This window comes from Chelonia mydas, chromosome 2 (genome assembly GCF_015237465.2).
Source record: "Chelonia mydas isolate rCheMyd1 chromosome 2, rCheMyd1.pri.v2, whole genome shotgun sequence".
Lineage (NCBI taxonomy): Eukaryota > Metazoa > Chordata > Testudines > Cheloniidae > Chelonia > Chelonia mydas.
The window spans coordinates 221,788,755-221,814,706 of NC_057850.1; the positions used below are offsets into that span (position 1 = coordinate 221,788,755).

The 25,952-nt window shown below is 41.9% G+C and overlaps 1 protein-coding gene across 2 annotated transcripts in view; it reads right to left on the bottom strand.

The window, feature by feature from the left end:
- Positions 1 to 71: 71 nt before the first annotated feature.
- Positions 72 to 25,952, bottom strand: part of RSU1 (Ras suppressor protein 1) — a 180,642-nt gene continuing 154,761 nt past the window's right edge. The window contains exon 9 of one of the 2 annotated variants that reach the window (XM_037890783.2): positions 72 to 585. In XM_037890783.2, coding sequence (XP_037746711.1) covers positions 483 to 585 — 103 coding nt within the window. In that variant the 3' untranslated portion in view covers positions 72 to 482. The remainder of the gene's footprint in view (positions 586 to 25,952) is intronic. The other variant, XR_006289061.1, reaches the window with a different exon arrangement.

Consider the following 25,952-nt stretch of genomic DNA (forward strand, 5'->3'; position numbering starts at 1 on the left):
AACCTAGGCTCTGTATATTCACCAAGAACATTACCTTATTTTTTTAAATTCTATTGAAGAATGCAACATAATACAAATAAAGATTTTATTAAAATCACATGTAATATTGTATGTTTTATATTTATGTACTTGTGCCGGAAAAATTATAAAGCATAACAGGACATGTGATATATGTGAACAGAAAATATTTCATATTGTTTTTCATGTACATATAAATATAAAAGTTAAAAATGGTGTCTGACAGTGATATACTAATTGGCTACATGGCTTTAGTAGTAATTAGGAGAATGTATAATATTGTATTCCTTAAGCAAGGTCTTAAAAGCAGTGCATTTGGCAGATTGCTGTTGATTGAAGAGAGTCTTTGCTTTTTTATAAAACGGGTAACAGCATTTCTTCAGTAAACATTTAGAAATATTTTAGGCACATGCAAGGAAAAAAAAGAAAAAAAAGCCTTAAAAACGCTGGCACATGCCAGTGACTTATTTGTTCTTCGCTGCCAGAGGTTTACGACTGATCTTCTTTGACTTATCATTGTTCTTCTTTGGAGGTTCGGGATTTGCCTGCATATGTCTGCCATAGAGACTGCAAAGAAATGAGACAAAAACATTTGTGATACCAACACTATCATATGGGTTTCAACCAACTGCACATTACGCAATGCATTTAGTTACTGAAGCTCAAGAAAGCAGAGGGTCATTAGTTTATTTTATCTGTATATGCTTGAAATTCATATTAGACTTTAAGCTGCAGTACATAGTATTAGTTTTCTTTGACTCATCAGGAGGTTAACACTAGGAAAAACGGGGTTTAAAAACCGTAAAGGAGGAAATCAGTTTTGCTTTCAGAAACTGGCAACCTTTATTCAGCACAGTTATGGAATAAAGGCTCAGAGTATGTGTATTTAAGTCAACAATGACAAAAATTGGGTTAAACTGGAGAGACAGAGTACCTATTTACAGCACAGTGAGCATCACGCCTAACCAGAAAACCCAAGGGCTTGATAATGTGACAGAGAGCAATGGTGTCAGAGTCTTCTCTGTCTGTTCACACATGATTGATAGTAGTGGGATAGCTACCAACACATCAATGCCACATTAATAAGTACCACTGATTAAATGTTGACAAAGTATCCAACAATTAAGATGGCTAGCATTCACAGCAAAGCTAAACAGACTATATGGCTGAGAAGATTTAACTAAACATCAGAAAATTAATGAATAATCCTGATTAAACTACACTGAAAGCCTACTCAAAATAAATACAGCTAAAATTAAACTTCCCTTATTGACACAAACTGCTTTTTAGAGACATTTTCTGAGGGGATGTCAGTGTGTCTAGAGGAGAAAGGATCCTGAGCTTTGCTTTCTTTAAGGCTTGGTCTACACTACAGAGTTCGGCTGACATAAGGCTGCTAAATGTCAGTATATACACTGCAGCCTTGCTCCTGCCAGCGTAAATGCCCTACTACACTGACATAACTCCACCTCCACAAGAGGCGTAGGGCTTATGTTGGTATAGTTAGGGACACGCAACCTCTGTGTAGATACCGCGTTCCTTAGGTGGCTGTTATTCTTGTCAATTTCAAGTCTCCACTGGAGCTGTGAAATTGACAAGAAAGCCAGCTCCTGACTCCCCACCTGGGCTGCTGCTGGGTCTCTGCTCAAAGCTGGGCTGCCACCGACTCCCAGCCCTGCTACCCCTTACTCCCCCCCCCTTCCCTGCCTGGAGCACGGCAGCTGACCAGACTTTGGGTGCGGCTCTCTGGGAGTGGGAAGGCAAGAAGTCCAGGGGGGCATCTGGACTTCCAACTAGGGGCGGCTGAGCCCTGGCGCTCAGCCCCCCCACACTGCCCCTTTTCAGTTGGTGGAAGCGCTCCTTGTGCGGATGTGCACCACCGACAGAAAGAGGGTAGCGTGCACGCACATCAGCCTCCTCAGCCACCACAGTAATTAAGATTGTAGTATAGTCCCATCTTAGTTGTACAAACACATGGAACAATGACACTACTGAAATCCCTCTGAAAGGTGTCCCCTCATAATACCTCAGTATCATTCTGCTGTCTCAGTGGCTATCCCATGCTATCAGATTGCCAACCAAGTTTGACACTAACTTTTTGAAATTAACATGTGCTCCTTAACTCAAAGTTACCTTCAGTGACATTTCCCATGAACAGAATGAATGGCATTATGTTAAGCGATAGGGTCACATATTCCCAGAGTGAAGCTAAGAGTATCCTAATGCAAGATGTTCACTGGTTTCAACCGGCCTGACCAGTTCAATACACCCCCAATTCATTAATGTCCTATACTGTATCAGATACGTGTCATGGAAGGTATCACTGGAAAACTAAAAACACACTGATCATTAATATTCTTGTGGGTGTATGCATGGTAAATGCCCGAGGGATCATAAAAATATGAAGAAAATGTGGAACTGAACTGCATTTACTAGACTAGTTCGGAGAGTAGGTAAACCGGTTTCTCCCAGTCAAAGGATAGGCTGACACCTCCAGCCAGGTGTCAGAGTCAATTAGCAATCACATGTCAAACAGCAGTTCATTTGCATTTCAGCAAACACCACTTTGGGGGAAATAAAGCAGCATGGAATTTCTTTTACCAGCAGTCTCCATGTTTTACTTCCTCACAGCTTGAATTAACTTTACTCTGGGGCTTGCCTTCAGACGAATCCATTTCAAAGGTTCACTGGACCATAAAAGAGAGGGGCAAAGAATCCTAAGTTGTCTTTCATCTAAGACGACAAAGGAACTGAGCACGCTGGACTTTGTGGGAGCTCCTGACCAGAGAGTGGCCAGCTTCTTGCTGGAAGGTAGTATGGTAAAAATCTTACCTTGAAGCAAGACTGTAGTTTTGTTAAGTCTTGGTCTCTACAAAGCAATTTTCACTTTTATTTGCTTGTAACCATTTCTAATTTTATCCCTCATACTTGAACTCACTTAAAATCCTATCTCCTTTTGTTAAGAAACTTGTTTTACTTTTAATCTAAACCTATCCAGTGCTGTGTTTCAATTCAAGTGTGAATGGAAGGAGAAAACTCTTGTCAAAAGACACTTCAAGATAAAAATGAAAGAGCTGACTCTTTTGTGGCTACATGCAGCTGATCATTTAAAGCACCATTAGCAACAATTTTATGATGTTTAAAAGTTACTAGCTGACAAATGGAAATACATGCTCAAATCTGCAAACAGATACTATGTTTTACTATTTAAGCTTGATTTCTGACGCTAAAGAAGCTTTAACATGACCTTAGAGTGGAATACGAACATTTTTCATACATTACTATTAATCCTGTTTATTACAGTATTGCCTAAGGACTAACCAAGAAAGGGGCCCGACTGCGCTAGGTGCTGTACAAACCCAAAGAGCATACAATCTGAATATGGAGAAACTCAACACTGGGCCCTCGCAGGGTTGAATTTAAACAGAATCCCTGGATCTGAGCCCCAAAACAACCAGAAAGTGCTTTTCTCACCATAGGCACTAAAAAGCAGGAGGGGATACAGGGGTCTAGGAGCATCACTGCACAGCTTTCTCTTCACCCTATCCTGCCCTCATAACTTCTTCCCATCAACTGACATTGGCTCAAGGTTGGGTGGAGGAAGGGCTTTAGAGCTGTGGGGTCAGAAGAGGAGGAAGGACGACTCTTAGGGCTTGGAGAAGGGAGAGGAAAGCTGGGAGACTGCTGAAGTAAATTTTCCATTCGTTTCCCAGGTGGGGTTTCTGGAGGTGAAGTGGTATTTTCAAGTGTTGCATGTGGATTTTTGTGGGGGTGGATATTGGAGTCCACATTTTCTGTGCTTTGGGAATGTATGATGTATATTTTTCTTTTCTGAATGGCACTGCTGGAGTTATTTCACTTTTTTCCTTTTTCTTGTACGGTGGTAAGGCTGTAGTGTTAACAAAAATGTATACAGATTCCTAAGTATCTGAACTGGGTTCTGGCATGTTGCACAGAAGAAACTCACTAATAACTGGGGGAGACATTGCAAATTATGCATTTGGCAAATCAAAAGTAAATGAACATATATTAGTTATTTTTTATTGTTTATCACAACATGTATTCTCTCTTTTGAGAACTGACAATATCTCATAACACTACATAATGTCCTGTAGTACAGCTTGTTGGCTATAAACTAGCTGCTGAGAAGTGGGGAAAGACTGCCTTTTTGGCACAAATTTTGAAGTTTGCAGATTGGCATAATGTGGGGATTAGTGGGGGGTTCCCCTGAGGGGGTGTGTGGGTGTTTTGCCTGTTTCATGCATGTTTCTGCTATGGAGAGGCTGGATTCTGACAGTGTTAGTATAAACAATGGAATTTTGTCAAAGGTCTAATTGGGCAACACTCTTTTTGATCACGTGTCACAAAAATGTTAAACAGAAAAACCCATTCAGTTGTACTTTAAAAACAACAACAGTGGTACAGTTTTTTCTTAAAGAATTGTGTATAAATGGTAAGCAGTGTATTTAGGGTTCTAACATTTTTCTTCTCCCTTCCATCAAGCGTGGGATTATTAAATTAGTAGCAGGACCTTGGCATAACTTGTAAGTTTTCCCTTTCATAAGACATTCCTTGTGCCCTTTCTTGTGTGAACCTAAAGCTTCCTTCACAGAGTTAAATTACTCAAGGAACTTGGGTTCCTTCGAGAAGTTTCAAGTAAGTTTCAGTTGTGCATTGCTATCTCAGCTCAAGATATACTCCTTGAAATCTATCAAACTAACTAGTCCGCTATGCAAAGGGAGAACCAGGATCAGACATCTTCAGATTGTATCAACTCTCCAGGACAGGGACCGTCTCTCTTCTGTGTTTGTACAATACCCAATACAAGGAGGCCCGTATCCCTGGTGTAACAACAACATGCAAAAAGAATAACGGGTACGCCTCAACCTAACAATACATTCGGGACACAATTTTGCCTTCTCTTATACTAGGGAAACTCCACTGAAGTCAGTGAAGGTAGAACTGGGCCCCAGATGTTCTTAATTTTAGTGGGTTTAAGTAATACCACCAGAAGTCACTCCTGGCTCCCCACTCAAAGCTACTGAACTGGGCTATTCAGAGGGCCTACCTATATGAATTAAAAGAAAATTAAACTCCATTTGGTTAGAATGGATCTGGGCTCCATTTAATCAACCCATGCAGTGATTGTGGTACCTATTATAAAGATACTGTGAGCACCTGGAGTTTGGAATGTTAAATTTAATGGTGCCCACTATCTATGGGAATTGATCAATAATCTATGTGCAGATGCCAAAGGCATGGCACACAGCTTTACATCTGGTTATCTGTAATATCATATGTTTACATGGATGTTATAGTTCTATGAGGAAATCTACATCCAAATCTCTATCAAGCAAAAACTAAAGCATGAAACCTGGATTGCAAATACACACTTCAGACATCTGTAATTATCCCATACAGCATCTATCTATCTCTATATATAAATAAACATTTTTAAAAAATCTCTGGTGAACACAACTATTTCCACATATACAAATATCACAAAACCCCACTGCATTTTCTATTTGCCCGACTGGAAGTAACAAATAAGAACACTGTAGCTGCTACAGCAAAACTAACAATATCATGTGAGAAAGATGCTCATTAAACTTCATCATTCTGTCCTCTTTAATGATGCCCTTACTTAATAAAAATTCCTTAAGCAGTTACAAGGATATTAGGCGAGGTCTTTGGTTATGTATCAGGGGTCTAAGCTGTCACTAGCAAGCATGCAGTTCAGGAGGTGCATTCCCAAGAGGAAAGACTGAATACAGCTTTCTTGTAATAAATTCAGAGAATCAATAACTGCAGCTTGCTAGATTACTTAAGCATTTAAGAAAGTAGGTGATCCTTCTAAATTAAACTACAAATTGCTAAATGTTGCAATTTACAGTGTTAACAGGCATGAACTGAAAGGCACTAACCGGCATGTAATGTGAAAACATTGAATCTTATTAACATCTGTAACTTTAAAAAAAAAATTACTGTTTAAAATTCACAAAGTTAGAAAATACTGTAAAATATTTTTTTAAAAATCAACATCAAAATAATTTCCCGCATGCCCTTTCTAGTCTACATTACCTCACTCAATAACTAAAACCTACATCTAAAGGCAGAGAGGGGAACAATGAACAAGCACAATCATAGCAAAAATGTATTAAACACGCAGAGGAAATATCTAAATAGTTTGAGACCGGTCTCAGCTGATTTCAGAGTAAGGATCAGATTCTGACTTGGATCCCCCAAAACAGTATGTGTAGATCTGTGTTGGTTGCAGATTGCTTTTTTCAAGGCTAAAAACATGTGGCATTAGAGGACAGCACCTTAAGGTAAAAGATTTGGGGCCCTGAGCATTTTCAAAGAGATTTCAAAATACAGCCATGGGAAAATGCATTGCTTTGTCACTGTCTGGCTAAGGCATAACTATAGGGGTTTTTATGTAGAGTGCTATACACATGCACAGTTAGACACAATCCTGGATGAAATTCCATCGTCTGGTAAGGTACCATAAAAGGTGAGAAAAACATGAAAGATTCAAAATGCTGCTGCTTGCTGTAAATACACTGCTAGCTACTGCAGTTTGTATGCATTGATTATTACAATTAATACCTTAGATACTGTAGCTAAATATTTACTTCAAAAGAACACACACACACACACACAATTTCTCTCCCCCAGCCCCCAAGCAGGTTTTAGCCCTGCCTATCACTGTTTCAGTATCTCCATGATGCAAATGGGGCTGCTGTTCCCCTCTGTGGGAGCTGCTACATTGCCAATGCTTCCTCAAGGTAGCTCTTGTATGGGGAAGGAGACAAATCCAGGGACTGCAGTTCACCTTTGCAGTGCGTGAAGGATGGGATTTTTAACTACTTTGCAAATGTCTTAAAATTTGTTAATTTACCAATAACTTATGTTTATTAATTAGGTGACTGCTAAATTAACAATAAAACAAACAAGTAATATGAAAATCTGGTTTCCTCACACATTCCAAAATGAACTGCATTTCCTGTGTTCTAAGTAGGGCAGTTCAAATAATTAAAAATGATTCACTTATTCAATTAATTTAGCTTCACCCCCATGTTTGCAAATGCTCTGAGAACAGATGGCAGAATTGTCAGATGTATTCATTATTTGAAATTATTTGTGAATTTCTTCAGCAAATAATTCTTGGTATGCAGCTTGTTAGAGAACAGTTCACTGCGCATATTCAAAGCTCAGGCTGTGCTGGTTAAACAAGTCTTGTGGTGGTGTTTCTGCTTTCAGATTGGTTGGCTAATATCACTAAGCAACAATGAAGTGCTGCCAACATTGTAACAAAGGGCTCCCACAAAAACATTTCATCTCAGTCAGATACACATGATGTTTCCTGGGTAAAATAATTTCCCCACCAAAATGCGTCCATCAATTCCATACTCTTCCCTTCTCCAAATCCATCAGACTTTCCACTCCATCACTCTTTCCCATTTCCCAACACCTTATGGTAGCTGCTCCATGTGGCTCCTTCTCCTAGCAGCTGTACTTCACTGCAGCACCAGTGATGGCAGGAAGGTATCCTGCAACCTCAACTGGTAGTAGCAGATGCCTTGTCCTGCACCTTCTGGCAGTGGCTTGGTTGTCAAGTAAGGAACAGGTAGATCGCCTATAGCGGAGAGCTGTCAAACCATGGTTCTATATGCGGTTTAGAGTACACATGGGCAACTGCTGTAGCTCTTGGAAGTGTCAGATCAATGGCCTTCCTCAAGGCTCAGTTCTTTCACTGATACTGTTCAATGTGCACATCACTGACCTGCCAGCTACATTCTCACACAAGTTTAATCTGTGCTGACATCTGCTGCAGCTACCTAGCTCAGTCCTTCTCAGAAATTGACATGGTCTTGAGCGATGATATGAAGCTCATGGCAGACTACTGTAGTTGATGGCGCCCACAGCCGAGCTTTTCCAAGACGGTTTCTAGTGCATTTCATCTGCTAATGCAAGCCACGAGTTTAAAATTTTCCTCAAACAGCCAATGCCTGCAGCATGATCTAAACCCATTTTACTGCAATGTGATATTGGATAGGTCATTAATAAACTACAACCACTTGAGAGAAGATGGCAGCCAAAGTCAGCACTTGAACAAACATGCTCAGAAAATTGACTGGTTCGACCTGGGGTGGAGCGCCTGGATCCTTAGAACATCAGCCCTGTCTATTCAACAGCAGAATACTGTGCTCTTGTCTGTTGTCGCTCATCTCACATGAGGCTGGTTGCTGTAGAGCTTAAAGCTACGAGTATTGCTACTGGGGCTTTACAGGAAACTCTGTTGCCATAGCGACCAATACTTAGTAACTTAGCATGACCGCGTATTCGCTGAGAGAAGGCCTTTGTCATGCTGCTGGCTAAGATCCATGAGAACAGTGACCTGCTTTTGTATATAGGCCCCTTCAACCACCTTCCAGCTTACCTGTCTTCTAGACGCCCTTTATGGTCATTTATGCCCCCACAGGACATGATGGTGGAATCTGCTTGGTGCAATAAGTGGTCAGCGACTATAGTCGTTAATCATTCTTGTCACTAACTCAACCATTTGTCTACCAGGATTTGATTTGCAAGTCACCTGTGGTCATCCCTGTACTGGTTTCGAACAGGATAGGACAACTGTGCAGCCACTCTCTTTAAATGGGGCTTTTCTAATGACCCGCGAAGCAGCTGAGGTCAACTTCAGCCTACGTCGCATATCCTTGATGAGTGCCCACTAGCTTATTTCGACGCCGGGCTACCAGCTCTCCACCCGGCTGACGACGAGGCCATCAAATGGCTGGGTACATTAGGCACATGCTGATTACGGGTTCTACAAAATGATGGGTCTCATTTGGGTTTTGAGGTGGACAAGTTTCGGCTGACTGAAAACTACAAACAAAAGTGAAATTGACTAGCCTATTTACACACTCCAAGCTAAACCAAAAGGCACAAAGTAAATAAAAACAAAAGTAAACTAGGTTTCTAAAACGTTAATTTTTAATAATACACTTTAAGGCCAGAAGGAAGTATTGTGATCCTCTAGTCTGAGCTTCCTGGTAACTCAGAACATTGGACTTTCCTGAATTAATTTCTGCTTCAAGTTCAATAGCGGTGGTTGAACTACAGCATATTGTGATAAAGCTCTGTCCTTGTCTCTGTGGTTCCTGCGTTTCCTGGAAGATTTCGCTAGCCTCAGGGGCTCACTGTGACCCTCCACATAGCCCTTCTCTCTCTCTAGAGGAAACAGTCACAGCTTACTGAGACATTTTCATCATAAACCAGCAAGGAAGGTGAGGAGAAGCAACCCTCCCTCGCACAGTCTCTGTTGTCTCCAAGTCTCAGGGAATTGGGGAAGGGTAGGGGAGAGCCTGGGCTCGCCCTCTACTCCGGGCTCCAGCCCAAGGACCCTAATAGTAGCAGCTATAGTAGCTGACTTTTTGGAAATAGGACGTGTACAATTCCCTGGGCCACTTCCCCACAGCAGCCCCCACTCAGTATCTCCTTCACTGTTACCTCAGGGCCTCCTTCCTTACGCCTGATATGGATCTGTACTGCTTAGTTCCTCCAACAGCGCGGCTTCCTCCTACAGCTCCTGACACACGCACCTCACTGACTAACTGGGAGGCTTTTAACTAGTTCCAGCCAGCCCTTGATGGGCTTCAGGTGTCTCAATCAACCTAGCTATCTCCACTGCTTTCTAGAAGGATCTTAATTGGCCCCAGGTGTCTTGATTAATCTCGAGCAACTACCATTTGGTTACCATGGTACCAGGGATTTGTTTAGCCTGGGGCTAACATACCTGTTCCTCACTACTTTACCATAGCCATCTGGCCTTGCCCTGTCACAATATATTTTAGAAATGAGCCAAACTGGATCTAAAATTTTCCAGTGATGGAGAATCCACCATAATCGTCGGTAAGTTAATAAGGCATCATTAGTAAGGTAGGTAAGGAAACTTTTACTGGCTTGTGACGTTTAACCTGACTGTGATTTTAGGTAAATTAGAAACAGCAGCTTTGAGAAAGACTGATTTTATCCACAGTTCCTCGAGTTGATCTTTCTGTGTTAATGAATGTTAAACGTTTTTGTTAAAGAATTCCAAGAGGATGCTTTGCAATTCTTTTATAATAAAAAAAGCCATCTTTTAATACCCTCTGAGCATAACACCTTTTTGAATTTTGTACCTTAGATGGGCACCTTGATAGAGGAGCACTGTTGGAAGCTTATAAAAAATCCCTTCAAAGAAAAAGAAACAGACTAACACTTGCAAAAATGACTAGAGATTTTGTGTGTCCCACTCAATACACATTAAAGAGGCCTGATTTGCAGCAGATGGGTGCTCAGCAAACCCTGAAACTTTCTAAAACTGCTGAGCACCCATCCTTTAAAAATCAGGCCTCTTTAAGGTGTAATGGGTTGGGCACCCAAAAATTGAGTCACTTGAAAATCTTGGACAGTGTGTACAGCAAAATAGAAGCCATGAAGGGGATCTCTATAAAACAATCAAATGAAGAAGCAGAATTCACTTATAACTTAAAAAATGCTCCTCTTCCTACTCTGTGAGCAGAAACCTAAATTAAGATTTAATTTAGGAAGTCTGTGACACTGACAAGATGTCCCCAAACAAATCCAGAATAGTCAAAAGGATGCCAGAAGGGGTTGTGGGCAGAGAGTCATCTTTCTCCACGTAAGGTAGCCTGACCCAAACTAGCTCAATTTTGAACAAGCAAGAATCATAATTAGAAAATATTACTCACTTAGACCCTAGGTTTGCAAGTGGATCCACAATGGTGGACCTCATTGCTCATACCGAGTCCCATTGAGTATCCCATTCTGGCACAAGGGGCTGCTTATACAATCCTGATTACTGGACCCGGGATCTTAGATCTTTCTCAAAGCATGGAATATTTTTATAGGAAATTTTGTTTAGATCCTTTAGACATATGCAACAATGGGCTAGACAGTGCCTATCTCCAAGTGAGGGGTGGCAGGTAGCTGCAGTAGCCCAAGAAAAGAATTGTGACATTCAGAATCATAACTCAGTCACTCCTTCATTCGCCCCATGCTTCATGAGGGAAGCAATCTGCCACTGGCCAACATCAGAGTACTTCTCAATCTGTGACAGTTCACATCTGTTGGCCAGCCACCATCCCGCTCTGCACAGGGAGAAGAGGGAGCAGAGGCCCAGTGAAGTCTGCTCCGCTGTCCATGTATAAGCTGGTGAAGCAGGCTGTCTATGCAGTGGAATAAGGGAACACTTTACATCTCATGTCTCTGCATGGGGCAAGTGATAGTCTTTCAATCTGTGAATATCTTACTGTGGATACATACAATTTACATGAAAATGAAAGTGTCCTCCACCCCTTCCATCTCCCGCTCTCCTCCCTAGTAGAATGCTTGCATGCATTTTAGAATATTCAAATAATGGAGAAACTCAGGTTTTTCTCTAAGTTCTTATTCCTGAGAATATCCATTGACATCAATGGGAATCTTAAAAGATGCCCCCCCCCTTATACCTTCCCCCCCTTTCACAGCTTAAAATGTATTTTTCCATTGACATGTTTGAGCAGGAGAAGGCTTTAGGCATCGGTATCCCCCCCAGCTCTACAGACCCGAAGGGGCCGAGATGTCCTTTTGGACAAGTGGCATCCTCCAATCTGACGAATGAGAATGAGCGGAGCCAGCCGGGTCAGCCACGCTAGCAAGAGACAGTGCAGGCTGTGGAGCAAAATACATCTACGAGGAAACGGTGCTGGTCTCCACTAGTGTGTCTGTGATTTGTTTACTCAAAGTGATCTGTATCATCACACCTGTGTCTTGTGTGCCTTACTGTATGAGCATGCAGTATATAAATCTGCACACTGCACTGTTACACTGATTTACCTGGTTGGGAATATAGTCTGGGCCACTGACTTGAGATCAGAAACACCTGCCTGCTCTCAAACTAACTCTGGACCAACACTGAGCAAAAATGCATAAAACGTGTTCAGACCTTCCCTGTCCAAGTAAAAAAAAGTCTTCTTTAATCCCTCCCTTACATTAATGCTGCCGTTCATGTTAAGCCCTTTCAATTTAAAGCCAACACTTATGTTTTTTTTTTCTTAAATGTTTCAGGAACTGATTTCAAGGTTCTTCATATAGTTTTTGGTAAAAATGGCTAAGTACTAACTGAGTGATTTTCTTTAAGTTATTCTATGGATAGCAGTTATGCATTTCTTTCCCTCTAACTACAATTAGTTTACTGATAAAAAGAAGAGAACAAACTCCAGGGATATTCTAATAAATGAACATGATTTTTTACAAAAAATAAAGTCTCCTGGAATTAACCTGTGGCAACGATACTTTATGTTGGGGTTGGTAGATCTCATTGCTTGTAGAAGAGGGAAAACTCACAATCCTCTGGGTGTTGGGACAGCTATACTACTGGAGGAAAAGAAACTTTGGGTAGCATAAAGTTGCCATAGTTCATAGATTCACAGAGTTTAAGGCTAGAAGAGACTAAGATCATCTACTCTGACCCCAGGTATGTCACAGGACATTACATTTCACCCAGTTGCCCCTGATTAAGCCCAACAACTTGTGTCTAGCTAAAGCTCATCTTTCAGAAAGGCAACCAATTTCTCCCCCTCATACTTCCTCCTCCAATTCCATTGGAGAAGGAAGAGTGGGGAAATTGGAGAGTTTCCCTTTTTTTTCCCTGATTTTTTGCAACCAGACTGCTTTAGCAATGCAAAAATGGACTTTGTTGTCTCTCATATGAAACCCTTCTTCAGGTTCCTAGCAGTGACCCTTTCAACTATATTAACTCCATGCCATTGGTCCAAAACAGCCCAACTGCGTTGACCTCTGGGACACATGGTGAAACCCATCTTTGTGAAGAGGAGCTTGGGGAGAGTGAGGCGGATCAGTGTGAGGATTTTGTTTGTTTGCTTTTAGGGTTTATGGGCTATGTGGGGACAGAGCATTGGTGAGAGGTGTTTACTAACTGGGTGCTGCATGGAATTTACTGCTATTTTTTAAATGTATTCTTAACTGATGGCATGGTACCTAGATAGCGGAATAGGCTTTTTTTTTTTTTAATAAACTGAAATAAAAATAAGTATAGTTAGGTTTAGGATTTAGTCCCTTGGTAATTCTCATCTCAAAGTAAAACCTGCTCACTCAAACTTTTCCCACATCACATATTTCCTCAAATCAAAAACCCTACAATTCTGCAAGACAGAGATCAGTGACTCCTTGTTCATGGAGAGCTAATTACTAGTCTATGGACCTTCCAGATGCATATTTGGAGTTGTGCGGCATCAGAGATCGTGACACACATACTGATTACCACTGTATCATGAAACAACTGGCTATAAGGGAAGCGCATCTCCATTTTCCTGTCAGTTTTGATCAGAGCAGTACACCATTAATATATGGAAAATAATTAATAAATTAAGCAGATCTTTAGTGTTTTTTTCATGGCTAACACTATGCAGACAAAGCTGTTCTATTCAGGAGAGACCCACAGTACACAGCAGCCAATAATCTTTATGGTAACACTGCAGTGAAAATGTCATTTATTGTAATGAACACAGATCATAAGGTAAGCCCCCAGCTACCTCTCCATAATTTTTCATTATACTCTTTCTCGCTGTGTTATAGTTCAAGAGTACTTGGGGAATTATACTGAACTATACTTACTAGTCAGCTCTTCATTACTGATATCATACTGTTAAAATGTAATTGAGCAATCAGCAAACTGCACCAGTTATTGAGATAGCACAACACACTGTTCTGATATTTACCTTTTCCTGTTTACATCACCCCTTTCTTTACAGCGTGATTCTTAAAACAAACTTGGCCACAAATGGGAACAGTATCAGAGCACGAGGAGATAGACATGCAATATTTATAGATAGTCAGCATTCTGAGAAAAGGACTGTGCTCCCTTTGAGCTAACAAATCATAACAAATAATTAATAAGAGGCTTTGCTGGCAACATTTCACCTGATTTCATTTTCAACAGTCCTAGATGAATTTGAGGAGATGAAGAGCATGACCTGGCAAGATGAGCCCATAGCCCTTACAGCTGGTGAAAGCCAGCCAAGAAGACTCTGGTCCAATTCTGAGGTGAATTGTTAAATATGTCCCACTCCGTAAGAACAAGACGCTGACCACCCTCTAACAAGCACTGGTTAAACTTTTGCTCATTTAACATTAAAGACCTTGCTCAATTTTAAAACCTTCACGCTTGGAGAAGCCAATTTTAAAACCTTCATGCTATGGAGAAGACTACAGTGGAACAAAACTCTGGCAGCATCTGATACTTCTGACTTCCTGGATCTCTATCACCCTGGTTTCAAGGCCTACGACAGAGACTGTATTAATATCCTCAATGGGCAGCTCTCCTTACCAAGCTTTCATTTAGATGCAATGATGGTGAACTATAGGCTTGATTCTGCTTCCAATAAAATCAACAGAAGTTCTGCCATTGACTTCAGAGAGTTCAGAACTTGGCATATAATGGAAGAGCAACACTACATTTGAAGGAAGAAAATGCAGGGGGCACATTATATAAAAGGAAAACATTTTACAGAGATAATATCTCAGTATAATTTTCCTGGAAATCACTGAGAATTTGTATTTCACTTAACTACTGAATAAAATGGCTCAGGAAGTGCAAAGATACTGTTTTCTAGATTGTTCACAGTTAACATACATATTTCATAATAAATTGTTTTGTAATTAGTGTTAGCAACTCAGGCATTTTTTGAAAACTAGAAAAACAAGCACCTCTTTATGATACCAACCAAGTACCATGCTCATCATTATTTAAATTGTCTAGGCAAAGTCACTGATATGCAGTTTCCATGCAGCAAGATAGGTATATTGGCTATAAAAGTCCACAAAGCATTAAAAAAAATATTGTAGGATATTGACATGTAGCCAGGGTTTAGTTAAACGTGCTGTGGAATGCAAATTTGAAACATGGATATGTAGCACCCCCTCTCCACCTGTTTACCTCCTTTAAATGCCAATCCGCTTACAAGTCTGGGTTCTTTTGGAGCCCGCCACCCACTCAACAGGATGTATCTTCTTTCTTTTTTCCTATCAAATTATTTGGCAATGCCTCCACCCCCCTCGCTCCTTCCTGGCAGGGTCACCAGAGCAGCTTGTGGGGAAAATTGTAACTACAGGGTAATCCCCACTTATTTGCCAGATAGTTGGAGACTTCCAAGAAGTAACACAAACACATACAATATATTCAACATAATAATTATATTAAACAGGAGACAAACACAACACAACAGGGTAAAACACTATTTTTAGGGTCACAGGTGCCGATACTGAAAATACCCGTGACTTTGATGTAGCAAATATAAAATTAGTGTCCCGTTGGTATGCGTACTTTGCTGGGGCCCTTGATGACCTATAACCACAAAATTCTTCTTTGCAGTGGTTTAGCAGTGTGGCTGACTGGGTTCAATACAGCCCAAAGGACTCACAAGTGGGAGAAGGTGGTAAATCCCTGCACAGGTACAGTATGCAACAGGTTATAAAATCCTCAAACCCTCACTCCCTGGCTTGAGGACACAGTTCAGGGAACAGGGGGTCCCCAAAACAAATTACCTGACTAACTAAAACATGTTAAACTCACAAACTCCATGAATGATCCTCAGGTTCGAAAATGACTCAGGACTCCACAGTCACTGCAGAGAGGCTGCTCTCTGCTGGCTGGCATCCTCTTCAGGCAGGAATCAGGCTGTGTCAGTCCCAGGATTTCCCCTCACCACAAAGGGGTGCAGGGCTCAAGGTGTAGGTTACACAACTACACTAACATCCAAACTGTAGCCTCCTAGCCCAGCCTCCAGACACCACTCCGCAGGCAGCTTCCCTGGACTAGCAGCCAGAGCAGAGCTGACCATGTGGTGACTGGTCTCACCGAGGGAGCTGGAGGGTGAACTCAGCCTGGCTGGGGAAATTTCCCAGCAAACTCTACAAATTGGGAATCATCAGTGGGGAAGCTGAGAGATCTGCTGTCAGGTCCCTAGAGGCCTGTTTTCAGGGGGAACCCTGCATGCAGGCCAGGGACTCACCAGCTCCCCACACACCCAGTCCTGCCCTTTTCCTGGCTGGCTCCAGATTGACTCCAAAATGGCTTATCCCCTTTTCTCAACTCCCTGAGAGGGCCTCTCATTCCCTATTGGTTGCTGGGCAGACTCTGAGTCTGCCTTGGCTCCTCCTCCCTACCAGGGACAGCATGCCTCTGCCTGAGCTGCCAGCAGACGGGGTCCCAGGAATCTATGTAACTCTCCTTGGGGGTTACAAATAGACTGCATCCCCTTTTTATAGCCATCACCAGAAACAGTGATACACCAGGAAACTCACTGTATTCATTAACCAAAGCAGTTGCTGTTATAAGGTTAGCTAATGTGCATCAATGCAGTCTGCTCTTGCTGAGCATCTTGTTTCCATTAAAGGAAGCAGTGTTCACATCCTACATTGTTGGTACCTATGCACACTCCGGTAATAGGGGAAGATGTGGAATGTAGAAGATAGGAACTAGCTTATTCAATCATAACACTACCCTGTGTATTCTGAAATTGTCAAAGATTAATACAAAATGATCTAATGGTGCCTTTTGATCTTGGGGGAGTGGAAAGGGAACATAGATTTGAAACAATATCTTACATTGTATCATCTAACTACGAAGGTAGGAAGACTAATAATGGAGATCCAGCTGCATTGCTGAAGTCCCAGGTGAAGAATTGCAAGACTCCAGGTGCATGGATTTTTTGAACATGTTGCAGAGGTGAAATATGCAGGCCTCTGAATCTAGTGTTTCCTCTAAAATGTTTGTTAACTTTCAGCATGTGAAATTGGTATCCTGAAACATACAAGAGCACTCTGATCTGCTTGCTATGGTCCACGCTACACACATTGGGTGGTAAACAGCTGGTTACCACTAGCAGCTGAAGCAGCCGCCACCCCAGCACTTGCAACATAAAGCTAGCGTTAAAAAAAGTCCTAGCTGGTGTGGGGCAGAGAAGGAAACTAGAGAAAGATTTGCCAATGGCTCTGTGTCTCAGAAGATACTTCATTAGCCTGTCAATAGCATGGGGCTCAGGAGATACATTTATTGACAACTCACTGGAAATTTCAGAGTAACAGCCGTGTTAGTCTGTATTCGCAAAAAGAAAAGGAGTACTTGTGGCACCTTAGAGACTAACCAATTTATTTGAGCATAAGCTTTCGTGAGCTACAGCTCACTTCATTTCCACAGTATGCATCCGATGAAGTGAGCTGTAGCTCACGAAAGCTTATGCTCAAATAAATTGGTTAGTCTCTAAGGTGCCACAAGTACTCCTTTTCTTTTCACTGGAAATTGATTCAGTTCTATATAAAGTTCTTTATATGCAATTAGCATGCAGACTCACATGACTATGAGTTCCGTAGAGACTTAATGGTCCTACTAAACCCCAGTTTGCTCTCATTTCTAACAAACTTTTTAGACCTACCACTCAAAGTTTTTGGTGATTTAAAAGCACCAAGAACTGACCAGTTGCTCTAATCAGACAATAGCAGCAATTCCCGTAACTTCACCATACCAGATTCTCTTACATTAGGTTTTGGGTACCACTGGGAAGGACTAATGGAAGCTGCTCCCAGACAGCTCTAACTTGGGTCATTGACACAGTCTTTAATGGACCCTATACCAGTAGAGAATAGGTGTAGCAAATCAGTGGTCAGCCTCACTCTGTCCCTGCAGCCTATACTGCATCTGGGAGTGCTGGCAGCTACAAGGCCCGGAGATGGCATACATAACCAGCAGGGAGTTTCCTTCTTTCTGAGGGTGTATTCTCTGCTGGCCACTTACAGCCCCTTCGTGCCTCTGGAGTTGGAGCTGATGAGAGAATCCAGCTTCTAGTCTGAGCAAAACAATCTACCATACTATCCATCTGTGTAGTCCAGTCTTCAGGTAGACAACCAGCACTACCACACAGCTGCATTAGTACAAATAGTACTTCCATGACCATCCCATACTGAACCAGTCACTTTTAAAGTGGTCTCTCTAGTTTATATTGTCCTGGGGTTAGCTTTTCTGGAAGCTGCTCACCTTTACAAATCGGGGTGAACAAGACCTAGATCTCACTGCACACCCTTTTCACCAGCACCCACTTCTGCAAGATCACAGTTCTTTTACAGATCTGATTGGCTATGTATTTCAATACTAACATGCTCATGTGTCTCAAGCTGGCCCAAGGAAGATGTTGGAGCACGTGTCCACATCTGGCAATGAGGAGATGCAGTTCCAGCTGAGCTCTATCATCTGGAAAAGCTAGGCTTATGAATAGTATCTGAGCAGCTGGTCCACTGGGTGCCACGTGAATCAGGAAACAGGGCTAGAAGAAGAGAAGGAGTCTCACAAGGTGCTATTCCATAAGGTTCAGGACCCAAAACAATTGCTCCAGTGCAGGGTGGAAATCCTGCCCCTTTTGTACGGATTGTGCTTGGATTCTTGATGTTCTGGAATTTGTGTGTTAGGTCTTAACTACAACTATAAAATATGGCTCCAAGAATAGGTATTATTTATCATCTCTTTGGATAGGTCTTCACTCCCAACAAGGTGAGGTGTGTTTTTTTATTGTTTTTTGTTTTTTACAGTGAGATAACTAGCCTGTGGTAGCATCAGTGAGGATAGGGTTGCCATCTAATTGCACAAACCCAAATACCCTTGCCCTAAGGCCCCGCCCCTGCTCCGCCCCTTTTCCAAGGCTCCATCCCACACTCACTCCATCCCCCCTCCCTCCATTGCTCATTCTCCCCCATCCTCACTCACTTTCAACAGGCTGGGGCAGGGGTTTGGGATGCAGGAGGAGGTGCGGGCTCTGGGAGGGAGTGTGGTCTTTGGAATGGAGTTTGGTTGCGAGAGGGGGTAAGGGATTAGGCTCTGGGAGGCAGTTTGAGTGCAGGCTCTGGGCTGGAGGTTGGGATGCGGGAGGGGGTGAGGCGTTTACTTCTGGTAGCTCCTGGAAGCGACCGGCACATCTTTCTGGCAGCAGCCTCTGGAGGAAGCAGGGGGGTCTCCACGCACTGTCCCTAAACACAGGCACCGCCCCCACAGCTCCCACTGGTCGCAGTTCCCGGCTAATGAGAACTTTGGAGTCAGCGCTCGAGGCGGTGGAGACCTCCTGCCCACCCCTAGAAGCCACAAGGATGTGCCGGCTGCTTCCGGGAGCAGTATGGAGCCAGGGCAGGTACGGCGCCTGCCTTAGCCCTGCTGCGCCGCCAGACTGTTGGCACCTAAAATCTTTCGGTTTGGCAGAAGTAGCCTCTGGGAGATAGCCCAATTCCGGGAGACTCCTGGCAAAACTAGGAGGGTTGGCCACCCTAGGTGAGTAGGGTTTCAAACTAGGTTTGAAGGGAGAAGGTGACAAAAGCCTGCCAATAGGTATAAAAAAAGGTGATCTCAACAGAGTGCTAAATGTTGGGGGAGCAGAATAGCTAATTACAGTAGGGTCATAGGAGCAACAAAAGGGAAAACAGTGAGGGATTCTGGAGTGCTGAACATTTTAGATGTCTGTACACAAATGGAGGAGTATGGGGGGAAAACAGGAAGAACTGGAGGTATCAATACACAAGCTAAATTATCACTAAGGATACAATTTAGTCATGGTGGTCACGAATTCCATGACTCTACTGGACCTCTGTGACTGCTTCAGCTGTCAGAGGCTGAAGCTGGGGCCAGGACTGTGCACCCCACCATGGTGGTGGGGTTTTTAGTAAAGTCACAGAGAGGTCACAGGCTCCTATGAATTTTTGTTTATTGCCCGCAACCTATCCATGACTTTTACTAGAAATAATCATGACAAAATCTTAACCTTAATTATGACTTGCCTGGGATCACAGAGACTTGGTGGGATAAATCTCATGACTGGAATACTGGTATAGAGGGGAACAGCTCATTCAGGAAAGACAGGCAGGGAAAAAAGGAGGAGCTCTTGCATTGTACATCAAGAATGTATTCACTTGTTCTGAGGTCCAGAAGGAAGTGAGAGCCAGACCAATGGAAAGTCTCTGAGTAAAGATAACCTGGGAAAACACAGGTTACATCATGGCCTGGTCTACTGTAGACCACCATATCAGGAGGAGGAGGAGGAGGAGGATGAGACATTTCTAGAACAAACAACAGAAATTTCCAAAACACAAGAGCTGTTAGTATCGGGGGACTTTAACTACCCAGATATCTGTTGGAAAAGCAATACAGCAAAACACAAAGTGTCCAATAAGTTCGACTGTATTGGGGACAACTTCTTGTTTCAGAAGGTGGATGAAGTAACCAGAGGGACAGCAATTTTAGACCTGATTCTGATTAACAAGGAGGAATTGGTTGGAAATCTAAAAGTTGAAAGCAATCTGGGTGAAAGTGATCATGAAAAGAGAGATTTCTTAATTCTACACAAGTGAAGGAGCAAGAGCAGCAGAACAATGAGAACAGAACAGACATTAAGGTTGTCTACACTGCAGCTGGGAGTGAGTCTCCAAGATTTGTGTGGGTGGGGCTTGCGCTAGCATGCTAAAAACACCCTGTGTGACTGTTGCAGCACCAGGAAAGGCTGGGCTAGCCATTCGAGCGCAAGCTTACCCTGCCCCCTGGATCTGAGCTCAGGCGGCACGCCCCAGCCTCTGCCAGTGCTGCAACGTCCACACAGCTATTTTTAGTGTGATGGCTCAAGCTTTGCTACCACAAGTCTGTCCACCTGGCCCAGGAGGCTTGCTTCCAGCTGCAGCAGAGACATACCCCAACAAACTCAGAAAACTGGTAGGCAAGGTCCCATGGGAAGAAAAGCTAAGGGAAGAAGGAGTTCAAGAGAGCTGGCAGTTTCTCAAGCAGACAATGTGAAAAGCATAAGAGCAAACTATCCTGATACAAAGTAGAGATAGAAAGAATAGTAAGAGGCCAATATGTCTCTATCAAGAGCTCTTTAATGACCTGAAAATAAAAAAAGAATCCTATAAAAGGTGGAAACAAGGAAAATTGCTAAGAATTAGTGCAAAAAGAATAGAACGAGCATGTAGGGACAATATCAGAAAGGCCCAATGGGGCCATGATTCCTGACTGCATGCCGTAGGTACCACTATAGTGCCCATTTAAAACAATAATACTCTGTATTCCCAGCTGCTGTAAAATCAGTGTCGCCCCACTCAAGACAATGGAGCTACACTAATTTATGTCCGTGGGGGATCTTGCTTCAGGGAGGGAAAAAAAGTTTAGAAAATACCACCTTAGTTTATTTTTAAATGCTCACCTGTTCTCTCTCTACTGTGCACAGACTTGGGATCTGATCCTGCAAACATACGAGTAGTCTTCACTTTTCTCTTTGGACTTACTATGGTCACAGAGGGCAGAAATAATTTAAACAAGCTAAAAGACAAAGTAACTCAACTTTACTTATTTTTGGTCTTTTCTAGGGAAGATTTTCTACCTAAACCCCTATTTGCTTTTCCACTCTCGTTGGGCCATGACTATTTGCTATTACAGCTCACATTGTACCTACACTGAATCTACATTACTCCAGTACTGGAACGGGGCACATGGTCTCATTTAACTTGGTTCTGAACTCCATCTTATTTCCAGGCAGGAACAGTTTTACAGCAGACTTTCTTGTATTTCCTCTGCATAAAAATTAAGTTTAAAAATATATATAATTTTTAGTAAGAAGAGCAAAAACCCATTAAATAATTAGTTTAGAATTACTGCAATTTGTGTGTGTGAGAGAGAGAATGAATAAAGAAGTGCACATGCTGCAATGAGAACTTTACAACACCTTTCAGTACACAGGGAAAAAAAAGCCATTTTCTTGGAGGCGATATGCAATTTTCACACACAAATGTGGTCATCCAAAGCCAACCTACATGTCCCTGTACCTTATGCTCAATTTTTTTCTCACTGCCTTCAATACATTAAATGCTGCCCGACTCCCACATCATTAACTAAGAAAAAAACCCACCACTATTTTTCTTTTACAAAATTCTTGAGTGGAATTTTACTCTTATTTCCATAAAATACTAAAAGTTAGAGATGGGAAAGACCTATTAGTTAATAACCTTTTGACTGTCAATTATCCTGTGAAGTGATAACGATGAGCTAATCTTTGTCACAAGGACAGAGCCTATAGTAAGAGGCAGCACACCCTCTCCTGTAGCCACATTTCTCCCGCCCCCCACCCATTTTCCATAAGACAGTAATTTACTGCTTATGCCAGCCAAAAATTATGTCCTGTCCCCCTCCCATAGTCTCTCAACTGTGCTGGCCAGCAAATAAAGGGATGGGGTCAATGCTCTAACCATTCCCCACCACCCTTGCACAGTCGTTCTGAGTTTAGCCCTGCTTGCTCCTGGATCCCAGGTCTGTGTAGGCTCTGAAGATTTTTTACTCCCTTGCACAAGTGGGTAAATCCAAGCCACAATTTAACAGAAGCAGTTGCGTGTTTGTCCCCCATGTCTGACACACTATAGGCCCAATCCTGCAACCCTTATTTGTTTGAGTAGTCACAATTAAGGGTCTGCTGGTTTGGGCTGGGGGAAAAAAAGGCACAAAATTGGCACATTACAAACAACATGAAGTTGGTTGCTCCCTATCACCATCAGGAAGGGAGACAACCTAAAACTGCTCTGACTTATTTCCGGGCCTTGAGTTAAAACTACGATCTCAATTTGTCCCAAATGATTCTATTGCCAATACAGCAGCAATAAATACATTACAATTTTCTTTGCTGTTGAAAAGGAACACCCACTCACGCTTTTTAAAAGAAATTTTGTTGTGCTTGTGGCTATCTCCTTTTTGTCTCCCTTTCTCCCCATTTTTGCCTCTTGCAGACTGTTTTCCCCTATCAGTGAAGTTTGTGCCATTCTACCCTCTATTCCCTGCTTATTCTGTATCCTAGATTTCTACTTTTACATAACTTTCTCTGTTCTTCTGTTATTTCTTCGCACTCTCCCTTGCCTAATCAGCTGGTTGTCTTCATGTATTTTCACTTGCTCTTCCCATTTTTCTTGCCTTTCTCCCTCTCCCTGTTTCCCTCAACTTCCTGGTCTCCCCTCACCCCCATGCTTATCTCTTGTCATCCTTTTCCTGCTTCTCTTATAAATTCACCCTCTTTCTTAGGGTTTGTCTACACTGGCAATTAACAGCACTGCAACTTTCTAGCTCAGGGTGTGAAAAAACACCCCCCGAGTGCAGCAAGTTGCAGCGCTGTAAAGCGTCAGTGTAAACAGTGCTCCAGCGCTGGGAGCCATGCTCCTCATTGAGGTGGTTTTTTCAGAGCGCTGGGGGAGCACTGCACCGTGACCACACAAGGCACATTAAAGCGCTGCCTCTTTAGCGTTGCCAGTGTAGACTAGCCCTTAGTCTCTCTCCTTTCAGATCCTTCTCTTTCCCAATGATTCCTCCTGCTTCCCTCCCACCCCCGAGTGGTTGGTCTTGAGAATATTACAGGAACAGCTCCTTTTGAACAGATGCAATTGGAAAATGCTGCAAGAATAACTGTTCTCCTGGAATATTTGCCACCAGATGGACATGGTACTCCAGACAGAGGGGTTTTGGTATAATATGTTTTAGTGTATTTCACTGCAGTTGCCTGAAAAAAAAGGCAGGGATATTTTTCAAGTATATACTGATTTCTGTATTTTATACAAAATCTTTATATGGCTTCCAATAAAATCTAACCTGTGCTTAATAAGTAGGTATGAAATAACAGTTATTACTAGCATCTGTCATATTTGAAATTACTGTGTAAGACTTAGTATTGGCAGCAACAGATGTTGCATAAAAAAGTGTGAAATGATGTCTTTAATAGAGCATCCTTTAAGGAAAGCAACTTCTTCACTGACAGTCATTCAGTAACACAGAAGGCAGTTTCCCTGAAGAGCTTCTTCGTTCAGAGGTAATTAAAGGAGCAGGTGATTTATTCCTTTGCTACCATGTAACTGAAATTTCTAAACCTATTAATGATATTTTAAGTATCAGCAGTTATGGAACATGATTAATTCTAATAAATTGTGGTTAAAACAAAAAGTAGTGACTAAAATTATAGAAGATATTTGTTGGTTAGAGAATATTGTAAAACCCTGAAAACGATGTACCCCATTATTATGATTTTTACATGCGTTGTCACTGAAAGTACCAATGCCTTTTTCCCTTGACTGAAAACTACTTGCAGTGTTTTACTATTGGTAACTATGAAAATCTTTGTACATAAAGAAGTTTTATACCTGTCATAATGCTACACTGTTGATTAGTAAAGTAAGTTGTAGATGACAAAATATATTTTCTTAAAATGAATGTGTTTAAGAGGAAAAAAAGTATGCACAAAAATTCCAAGGAATATCAATGTTTCACATATTTCTGCCACCAGATTAACTAATCCAGCAAAAAGATCCTTGATATGCCATTTACTGATTGATGAGCACACAGAGCTGAGATCCAAGCATGAAATTTTATTGCTGAAGACATTTTCATCCGCAGCCAAATCACCAGGGAAACACTTTGTCAAACAACTTCATTCTGCATGGCAACTCTGACAATATCGGCAATTTAAGATTTTTCTGTTTTTTTCTATTGCATCTACCTGTCTATGCTCAGAAATATTTACAGTAGAACTGCAATTCATGCAGATGTCCATCTTAACACCCATAAATAACTGAAATAGTTCATGTTGTATTGCAACAGTAAGTTAAAAATAAATGCTCACAAGTTGTATATTTTATATAAATGATACAATATATTGTTGACAGAGTTTAATACCAATCCCCCGTGCTTCCTAACAGCAACTGATCGGATATTTGAGCAGCTGCAGGGCTAAAAACTGCTACTTGCTTACAAGAGCTCCATCTTGGTATTAGCATTTGGTCCTGGCTGGGAGAGAGGGATGGCTGAGTCTAAGAAAAGACTACATACAACCCTTTCTATATGTTAACACTGACAGCTAGGGAACAATTTGAGTTTCCACTGAGGCACAAACGGGTTAATGACAGAGTCTGCTATCCTTTCATTGCTCTTGGAATTATTGATAAATTTTATTGCCTTAAATCTTCTAATTATTTTCTGTATTAATTTTCCTGATTTTTACTGCAGTGGTATTGGCTCTTAAAGGTGACCAACAATTCTTTCAACAAAATTCCCCCAGCAGTAGCAATATGCACTGCATGTTCTCAAAAGTGAAGCTAAGCTCTGCATAATGGGACAAATTTGAATATCCAAAATATGCAGATATGCACATAAAATAGGTAAGTGCTTATGCAACTGCACATACAATTCCATTTTGATTTGGTAACCCTTAGGTTTAGTGTGCCTAAGGCATGTTTTAACAAGACAGCAAAGACTAGTTGGTAGGCCTGGGGGAGGCTGACATCTTTTTACAGGTGCAAGTGCATATGCAACATATTTGGTGAAATCTTGGACTCACTGAAGTCAAAGGCAAAACTCAATTCCCACTGAATTCAATAGGATTAGAATACCTCCCTGTAGTTTTAGGGTTAAATCCTCCAAGCACCATTTGTAACACAGAATGCAAATTTAAAACTGAAAGATCCATTTTCCAAAAAAAAAACTTCTCTAGGTACCATGACCATTTTACCTTGGCCATTCACCACTTGCATTGCTCCACTGGCCAATTTAAAGGACAGAGGATCTAATGCCTCATGCTAGCTGCCAGTCAGCTTGCAAATAAAAAGGCCTGCATCAGCTTGCCATTGAGCATCCACTGCCACCATTGCCATCAGCACAGAATTCCCTTCCAAGCCCCTCCTGCTGCCAGTCTTCTCACCCACACTCCTGTGCAAGATGTAAATATTTTTGCTTAGAAAACTGAATGTAGTCTCTGAACAAAGATGAAGTGAGCTGTAGCTCACGAAAGCTTATGCTCAAATACATTGGTTAGTCTCTAAGG